Source organism: Xiphophorus maculatus, chromosome 19, assembly GCF_002775205.1.
Source record: "Xiphophorus maculatus strain JP 163 A chromosome 19, X_maculatus-5.0-male, whole genome shotgun sequence".
In the NCBI taxonomy this organism is placed as follows: domain Eukaryota; kingdom Metazoa; phylum Chordata; class Actinopteri; order Cyprinodontiformes; family Poeciliidae; genus Xiphophorus; species Xiphophorus maculatus.
In genome coordinates, this window is record NC_036461.1 from 19,914,521 (window position 1) to 19,924,014 (window position 9,494).

A 9,494-nucleotide genomic window follows, 5' to 3' on the forward strand; every position below is an offset into this window, starting at 1 on the left:
TTATGATCCGAAAAATAATAGATTATACATTTTATTTATAGAATATATAATATATGTTTTACTGAAATGACTAGAATGTTCTATAAACTTCAGGAAAAATATCTTCATCATGGAATTTTTCAATAACAAATGAGTTGGAATCTGACTTCAGCCGATTTTACAACAAAGTATTAAAGCCATGGTCATAATAAGATAAGAATAAGGTCATCTTATGAGAACAGTCGGCATATTACGACTTTATTCTCATAATATTGAGTTTATTCTCGTGACATTATGACTCACCAAATTAATCAATGACAATGATTTTTTTAAATAAACAGTATCAGTGATACCAGTCCTGTATATTTCCTTGGTTTTAGGTTGATGCATAAATTCCCAGAATCTCACACAAACAGGAAATCTGTTGTGTGCTTTTGAGCACCTCCATGTTTAATGGAAGGATGTAACATGTTAACCAGTAGAACTGGAGGTGTGAGGAGGATACACCAGGTTTATGATGAGTATTTACCCAGTGAACTGGAACCAGGACAATGCTGTGTTGTGATTGATTTGCATCAGTTTGACCTCTGTCTCCATAGCGACACTGCTGACCGTGTGTGTTCTTCTGTCCCCTGTAGGTGGACCTGGGCGGCGGTCTGAAGCCGCCCGGTTTCTACGTGCAGCGGTCCTGCGGCCTGTTCCCCGCTCCGTTCCCGCAGGACAGCGAGGAGCTGGAGCGCATCACCAAGCTCTTCCACTTCCTGGGAATTTTCCTGGCCAAGTGCATCCAGGACAACCGGCTGGTGGATCTGCCCGTGTCCCAGCCCTTCTTCAAGCTGCTCTGCATGGGCGACATCAAGTCCAACATGAGCAAGCTGCTGTACCAGTCGCGCGGCTCGCCGCCGGGCCACGGCCCCGAGCGCGCCCACCTGCAGGCGCTGCTGTCCGAGGTGCAGTCAGAGGCGTCCACCGAGGAGAGCCAAGAGACGTACTCGGTGGGCAGCTTCGACGAGGACTCCAAGTCCGAGTTCATCATGGACCCTCCCAAACGGAAGCCCCCTGCCTGGTACCATGGCATCCTGACCTGGGATGACTTCCAGCTGGTCAACCCACACAGGTCAGCAGGTCATTGGGTTCAGAGTTTCCTTCTTTAGTTTGATTGTGAAAACATTTAGTCATTTAGAAAATGATCTCCCCCACTCCTCTTCTAGAGCAACCTTCCTAAAAGAGGTGAAAGAGCTGGCTGTGAAGAGGAGACAGATCCTGAGCAGCAAGAGTCTGTCTGAAGACGAGAAGAACACCAGACTGCAGGACCTGATGCTGAGGAACCCCATGGGCTCCGGACCCCCACTCAGCATCGAGGACCTCGGGTAAAATCCTCTGAGACTCAGCTTGACCTGCTGCTGAGAAGAGCTGAGTCGGCTCTTCTGTTTGGGGGCGTGACATAGTCAGGGTTTTACCCAGTATACCTGCTGAACCCCGGAGTCAGTACAGGCTTAATAGAAAAAGGGGGGGGGGTCATAATGCTGCTTAAGGCTCCATGAAATCTTGGAGCCTTAATGACTTAAAACGGATAATAAGTAACCGTATGCTTAACTAAATATTCTCAAGATGCAAAATTGAAGCATTCCTTGTATTAAGTTTTGTTGTCTGATAATATCTGCAGCTTGCTGCAGTATTTTGATTTACTGGTTATTTATTTATTTATGTGAATGCAACATTTTCCAGGAATACTGTGAATGAAGAAGACAATTTCATAAACTTCAAGTTGCAGCAGCCAGCCAGGCGCTGCCAGAAAACGCATTGTGTGTGAGAGACTTAAACCCACATGCCACACCTTCCGCTCTGTTCTCACTGCGCTCAACAGGAAACTTTGAAAACACAACTATATATTAAATCATATTTGTGGCTCATGTTGAGCAAGCAGCGCAAACATTTGGTTTTTAAACTTGACGCCTACCTCAGTGCAGGATAATCCCAAGTAACATGATCTCTCACAGATCATTCATATAAATGCTGGAGTATTAAAAAGAAAAAAGGACGCAGCCTCAGTAGTCTGTAAAAGTTTCATAAAACTGTATTAAAATGAAGATACTGTATAGAAATAATAAGTACAGTGTTTTTGTACCTGCTGCTGTTTTAAATGTAACCTGATGAAGTGACATTTCTGTTTTCAGGTTAAACTTTCAATTCTGTCCATCATCAAAGGTTCATGGCTTCTCTGCAGTAGACCTGAAACCAAACGGAGATGACGAGGTAACGGCACACATCCACCCAGCTGCTGCTCCGGTCACAGGATGGACTGTGTGTGTGTGTGTGTCCCACTAAACCTGCTTTTCTCTCTGTGTGTGACAGATGGTGACTGTGGAGAATGCAGAGGAGTATGTGGAGCTGATGTTTGATTTCTGTATGCACACTGGCATCCAGAAACAGATGGAGGCCTTCAAAGGTGAACACACACATCACAACTACAAAAAGCTGGAGCTCACTTACAGCTCAGGCACCATTCAAAGTAATGGAATTATTATTATTTTCATTCCAAGCACTCGCCAAAACCTGCATAGTACCCAAAATCACAGATAAACAGTTTCTCTGGGACACCAAACTGTTGACATGTTTATTATTATAAGTAGGGCTGAAACAATTAATTGGATTAATAGTGATGAATTGATTAACTGATTTAGTCAGTGATTAATTCTTAACTGGAGCATTCCAACTCAAACGGCCATTTGTTAAAAGAACAACACAGAGCAGTTAGTAAGACAAAACTGGACAAAAAAAAATCTGATTTAAAAAAAAAAGGCTCATTCTGCACATTTTTATTTATTTATTTTATTTTATTTGACGCTTTTTTATACAATATTAGAAATGCATTGAGGTGCAAATGTACAATTAATTCAAATCATAGATAAATTTAAGTAAGAAAATAAACATTTTATTACCTGAAAGTCAATAACAGCCTGTAGTGAATGCTTGATCATTTGTAGTAAAGGATGAATCTGCAGCTAAGAAATACAATTAATAATTGGAGAGCAAAAGGTGTTTCATAGTTTTTGTTTTCTTACAGTATTTGAGTCGGGTGAAGCTAAAACTAAGGAGTTCTTCGTAGAACAGATTTAAAAAGGTTTTTGTCGTTTCTGCTCTTAAGTGCAAAATGTATAGATATTTTCATAGTATTTTTAGAGTCTGGGTTTCTAAATGAGTTGATAATTTGAATAATGGATGGATGTGACTGACCGCTGTGGGCTCACCCTGTCTGCTCTCCTCAGAGGGATTTAATCAGGTGTTCCCCATGGAGAAGCTGAGCTCCTTTAGCCATAAGGAAGTGCAGATGGTTCTCTGTGGTAACCAGTCTCCTTCCTGGAATGCTGATGACATCATCAACTACACCGAACCAAAGCTTGGTTACACCAGAGACAGGTATGGGAGCAGACACACACACACACACACACACACTCACACAGGGTTGATGTTTGAGGCTAAAAGCTGATCCTAACTGTTACATTGTGTCTGCTCCTCTTCAGTCCTGGCTTTCAGCGCTTTGTCAGGGTTTTATGTGGAATGTCATCTGATGAGAGGAAAGCCTTCCTGCAGTTCACCACCGGCTGCTCCACGCTGCCCCCTGGTGGCCTGGCCAACCTTCACCCACGCCTCACCGTAGTCAGAAAGGTAGGTTCAGAGCTTCTTCAGGCATCTTTAAAAGTCTGACTGTGAGCTGATTGGCTGCTGTTACCCTCTTGCCCCGCCCCCTCCAGGTGGATGCAACAGACTCCAGCTATCCATCAGTAAACACTTGTGTTCACTACCTGAAGCTCCCAGAGTATTCATCTGAAGACATCATGAGGGAGCGTTTGTTAGCTGCCACTATGGAAAAGGGCTTTCACCTGAACTGACCTCCGAGCGTCGCCACGGTTACACTGAGCATGCACCCAAACATCTGTCCGTGTTGCCAGAACATCCAGCCGCATGAGTGACAGACACACAGAGGCTCGCTGCGCAGGATTCTGACTGAACATCTCCAACCCACACGTTTCACGCTTCCCTCCTGACAACCACGTCATCATCCAGGGCCAAGGCTGCAGGCTGGAGTGTGTGTGTGTGTGTGTGTGTGTGTGTGTGTGTTCGCGTTCGCACATAGGTCCCCTCCTCTCGTCCGTTCAGTTCAGTGCCTCGTTCCACTTAGTTTTCATTTCCTTCATTAGAGGTTCAGGCTCATTTCTCGTTTTCATCTTTTTAGTTTTTCTTCCTTTCCATTCAGCTTGCGTGTGTGTGTGTGCGTGTGTGAGAGAGCATCAGTTTGGTTTGTTTCAGACCTGATGAAAAGGTCAGAGTTCAGTTTTTGGTGTTTCCTCTCTGATTAAGCTAAAGAGAAAAAAAACACTGATTGTGTTTGATGCACATTTAAAAAACTCTGCTCCCTGTATTTTCTTTGTATATTGTAAACATTTATTTAACTGAAGTACTGAAGTTGCAGTTTCAGGTAAACAAATATTTTCAAATGTGTATGCTCCAAAAGATAATCAATAAATTGTTTGCAAAGTATGAAGTAAAGATTTAGTTGTGTTTGTAGATTTTTTTTTCCTTTTAGAAATCTTATCTTAGAAACAGAAAATCCCATAAATAGTTTTTGGGCTCCGCCCACCATGCAGTAAAACAACTAATTAGAGAAGCAGCCAAGAGGTTCATGGTAACTCTGGAGGAGCTGCAGAGATCCACAGGTACTCTCCACAGATGTGACAATTTTATGGAAGAGCATCAAATGGAAAACTGTTCAAACAGCTGTGAGAACTCCATCTGCCAGATTCCCATGGTTCATTTCAGGGATGGGTAAAATTTAGAAGCTGCTCTGCTCTAGATCTGAAGAGCTGAGTGGCACGAAAATGCTTTAAAGGGGCAGTATTTATTTTCAAGGCACATGGTGCCATTATAAAACACAATCAAGTAACTGTCTAAATACAAATAAAATCACTTAAAAGAAATTTAACTCCTTGAAATTGGGCCTCTGTCTCTATTTACAGAGGCTGAAACTCCGCCTTCAGGAAGTGGTCACAGCATGGCTCCTCCACTGACCCTTTAACAATGTGTTTACCAGTGTTGCACTGAGAGGTAGCTCTATTTTTTAATGCTTTATCTTATTTATCCACTATTGATGTTTGGCACTTTGTTTCAGCTGCGGCTGATGTTAGAGCATTTATAAATAAAGTTGATGAGCTCAGCAGTTCCACCAGGTGTTTGCTAATTGCTGCTGGCTAGCCTGAAGGAGCTGAGTGGGATCAAATGAACAATTAGAAGCTCTGCAGAGATCGGGATGTAAGCAGATGTGCTGGAGCAGAAACGTTTCTTTAACAAACCCCCAGGGATTGAACTAGGACACCCTGGATCTAGAGTTATTGTGCACAAAAAGAGAACGCTCAAACAATGAAATAACAAAATGAGGTTTCACCATGTATTATCAGCTGACTGAACCACAAACATTATTACTTCACCTTACACACAGTTGCAACCTGTCAGCAGTATTCTGTACTGTTAAGCGTTGCTGTGAGATGCACACACTGGTACATTAGCGCCTCATGGAGACTTGGCAGCAGTTTGCTCTACAAACACTAGGGGTGCACCGATTGCAGTTTTCTGGCCAATCGCTGATCTTCAAAATGCCTGATCTGAGTTTTTTAAAATATGGTGGCAAAGCTGCTAAGTTGGCAACAGTGGAGTGACTCTTGTCAACTGCGCAGATGCAGATGTGACCTGGTGACCCGGTGGGCGGTCTGTCTGTCAGGCGTGTCCGACCTTTGCAGAGGAAGATAAGATCAGTTTCTCATGTGAGTTTTGGTTGATCACCCAACATTAAGGAAACCAGGACCGATTTACCGGCGCACCCCTAACAAACACCAGTCCAATATTCCCCAGAGTGCTCCAATAGTCTGTGACATCATTTCCTGCTTGCTTCACCCATCCGCCATTTTGTCGATGGCGATGAGTGGAGCGAGAATGCGGCTCTTGTTTGTTTCCACGATGTGGCCGTTCTGGATCATCTCGTCCAGGATGATGTGAACGGACTCCAGATTAAACATGATCTGATCACATCTCAAGGTCAAGGAGAAACCAGCAGGCAGCAGACAAGATGGTGTAACTGAAACATGGCCAAGCTCCATTTTTTCACTGTCTGTCTCATATTATTATGCTGTCATGACAAATGAGAGCTTCAACAAATATGTAAAAAAAAAAAAGTTTTTATAAAAGTCTTAAACTGCAGCTTTGATGAATAAAATCATCTTTGAAATCTAAATTTTTATCTTTGCTTGATAGTAAAATTGGTTGGATGATAGGAAATATTTTGATGCAACAAAGAAGGCAAAAGCAGAAAAAGACTAATGCAGAAAATGCTTTTTCACAGCACAGTTTATACATTCCTGGCAGTTTTTTTCTGACAGTAAACATACATAATTAATTTCAAAACTATTGTGGAGCTACAAATAGAACCTAATGAGCTCAGACCTGGAAACCTGCCATCATAAAGGATACATCCAGTTCACTCTGTGGACAGATAAATACAGACAGTTAGAGACATCCTGCAGCCATCTGAACATTTTCAGCACTGATGAACTCACCACACGGCTGAAGTATTTATCTAAAACCTCCACAAAGTTCTGGATCAGCTCGTAGATGGATAACTCATTCTGCGGGGAGGATTCCATGAAGCACGAATTAGACAAGCAGGACATCAATCTGAGTGTTTTCAGATTCTGCAGCTTTACCTCACTGTCTGTCACCCCCACCACAACATACAGCGCCGCATACTGGCGGTACACCAGCTTAAAGTCTTTGTACTCCACAAACGAACACTGGAAAGAGGCAGACATACTGTAAGCACATCCTGCGCACAATGGATACAAGATGTTTACATCCACCCATCATGTTCGCTCTGAGATTTTATTGATGTAATTGCAGAATCCTTCCACACAGGGTGGAAAGATTCTGCACCAATCAGCTTCTAAAAACAATAATTCAGTGTGAATCAACAGGGTTAAAACTATCCATGCAGGTTCAAGTATAGAAATGCATCCTCAGTAATATTTCGATATTTTTTGTTTGTTTTTGGTAAGTCTCCAGTGGAACATTTGAGTGAAGTATTGTCCAGCCAGGTCACCCCTGATTGGTTAAAAATGGAGACTTGATTTTGTTTAGAGTGAGCACAACTACAAATGTTGAAAATATACAAGATGTTTGATGATTTCACAGAAAAATTTGAACAAATTTGAAAAATGTACCACTCAAGTTTAGCTCAATTATGACGTCTCTTTAAAAAGGGACCTTGGTTAATATGTACTGAATGCAGTCCAAATACTTCAGATTCTTCCAGCTGAATTATTTTCTGATAACGTCTCATGTTCATTTTCAAGCTCTTATTCAATTCAAAACTACTTTTTTTTATTCCAAAGAGAAATTTTATTTTGCTGCAACTCATTTCATCCAAGTATGTTCAAAGAGTCACTGTGGTTGGTGATGCTGTGGTCAGAAAGGATCTCCTGTAGCAGTCAGTCTTCCAGTGGCTCTGACTAAAGAGACTGTTGCTGTCTCATGCCAGCAAGCTCTGCTAATCCATCTCATTTGCTTTTACTACTACTCCTTAAATCTCAGCACAATTGTTTCTCACATTAGATTAAGTTGTAATGTAATGTCTAGTTTTAAATTAAAATACAGCTGATGCTACTCCAGCATTTCTGATCAGATCTTCTTTCCTAATATTTCCACCTTTTGACAGGATTCTGTATATATTACAGATGTGTAATATATACAAGGCAAACATTTCAGTATTTCATAGTGCATGTTTGAAGGAAAAATCTACCGTACTTTCATTATGGCACTTGAAAACATCAAATTTGAAGCAAAAGTTTCTTTTGTCAGGGTTTTATGTGAAAGGTTTGTTCTTTCCTAAAGTCTGTAGAAATCTTTCATCATAGATCACACCAGATATATTAAGTTTAAAAGACTAATCCGGCAATTACGGCTTCTGGAAATATCTAAGATTCATTCCATCCAGTATAAATAGTTAATGTAAATGCTTGGAAGGACGTAGACTGTGTATTTAAATATATACCGTTATATTCTATTAACAGAATTCTGCCCCCACAAACATGGCGGCAGCGTCGCCCTACAAAGCTGCTAGCTGTGCTGCATTCGTATTTAATGGCTGCAATTACAAGATTTCCAGCTGTATAACCGCCACATATTTCTGTCGATAGTTTCAGCATTCGGTCAGAAAACTCTCCAGACCTCAGCAGGCAGCCAGTCAAGCAGGCAGGCAGGCAGGCAGGCAGGCAGGCAGCTAGCCAGCCAGGTAATTTACCTGATGCTTCCCGCGGCTGAGGCAGCAGCGGACAGCCACCGCTTCCAGCGCTACTCTCTTGCTCAGCTCCACTGGCTCATAGTATTTGGACAGTCTGGTCTGACCCTGCTGGTTCACCATTAGCACAAACTTAATCATCCTGTCACCTTCCACAGACCAGCCTCATCCTAAGACAGTTCACCAGTTTTCCTTCCTCAAACATAAACAATGACAATGCAGCTGAGAGGTACAGTACTGCCACCTAGTGGATTGGAGTTAAGGACAAAGTCAGTAAATAGGTGGAAATGTTTTTAATAAAATTAGAGAGAGCAAGCTCCCTCTGGAGAATTAGCACAAAGAGGTAAGACATACGTATATTTGGTATATTTCTCTCTCTCTTTTTTTTACAATGATAATACAATATATAAGAAAGCTAGTTAATTTGTTCCTTAAATGGTGTCATACTTTTGAAGATTATCCATGGAAAGGCAGTGTTGTCAATCAAGTTTATTTATATAGCACGTTTCAGCAATGAGGCAGTTCAAAGTGAAGAAGCCCTGGACTGAAGGCACTGGTTGTGTGTTATGTTGTTGAAGTGTAATCTTCTGCTGCCATCTGTTGCTATAACAACATCAGATCTAGGAACTTGAAAAAACTAAGTATATATTCCTTTATTTAACCAGGTAAAACCCCGTTGAGATCTAAATCTCATTTTCAAGAGGGACCTGGGCAAAAAAATTGCAATTATAAGTAACCTGATAAAGAAGGTATGTTGTGTTCTGATTCTGTTCTGTGGGACCTCTGCAGATGATGGTGCAAAGAAGGATTCTTCCTTAAATAAGGAATATTAAGAAACACCTTGAGGATCCTCTTCATCAGACAACAACAGTGTCTTCAGTCAGAGGCTTCTTCAGCTTCACTGTAGCACAGACAGCTATGGAAGATCCTTCCTGCCTCTACAAAAACTTTGAAAAAATCTGGAAAATATGAATATCAACATTTAATTTCCTATTGGGATTCATGGAATATGTACATTTGATACAGAAAAGCGGACTTTACATGAAATAAATATTTTTATTACAGCGTTCATATGTATTTACAGCATTTTTGGATACACGTATGTATTTATTCACTATTGTGCGAAATAGTGGATAACTACTTCTGTACTAAATATTTCCATAATCAAAAT

At 41.4% G+C, this 9,494-nt stretch overlaps 2 protein-coding genes across 5 annotated transcripts in view; one reads left to right on the forward strand and one right to left on the reverse strand.

Annotated features, from left to right (window-relative positions):
* Window positions 1-4,532, forward strand: part of hectd1 (HECT domain E3 ubiquitin protein ligase 1) — a 36,371-nt gene extending 31,839 nt beyond the window's left edge. For 3 of the 4 annotated variants that reach the window (XM_023352437.1, XM_023352440.1, XM_023352439.1), the window contains 7 exons: window positions 618-1,096; window positions 1,191-1,349; window positions 2,157-2,235; window positions 2,335-2,428; window positions 3,249-3,399; window positions 3,504-3,648; window positions 3,735-3,872. In XM_023352437.1, coding sequence (XP_023208205.1) covers window positions 618-1,096; window positions 1,191-1,349; window positions 2,157-2,235; window positions 2,335-2,428; window positions 3,249-3,399; window positions 3,504-3,648; window positions 3,735-3,872 — 1,245 coding nt within the window. Of the gene's footprint in view, window positions 1-617; window positions 1,097-1,190; window positions 1,350-2,156; window positions 2,236-2,334; window positions 2,429-3,248; window positions 3,400-3,503; window positions 3,649-3,734 lie in introns of all 4 variants that reach the window. The other variant, XM_023352438.1, reaches the window with a different exon arrangement.
* Window positions 4,533-5,411: 879 nt separating this feature from the next.
* Window positions 5,412-8,534, reverse strand: ap4s1 (adaptor related protein complex 4 sigma 1 subunit). The gene is made up of 5 exons (XM_005814257.3): window positions 8,327-8,534; window positions 6,735-6,821; window positions 6,588-6,656; window positions 6,502-6,513; window positions 5,412-6,053 (listed from the first exon to the last, which is right to left on the reverse strand). The coding sequence occupies exons 1-5, from the start codon at window positions 8,462-8,464 to the stop codon at window positions 5,925-5,927; spliced, it is 435 nt and encodes a 144-aa protein (XP_005814314.1). The 5' UTR covers window positions 8,465-8,534; the 3' UTR covers window positions 5,412-5,924.
* Window positions 8,535-9,494: the final 960 nt, after the last annotated feature.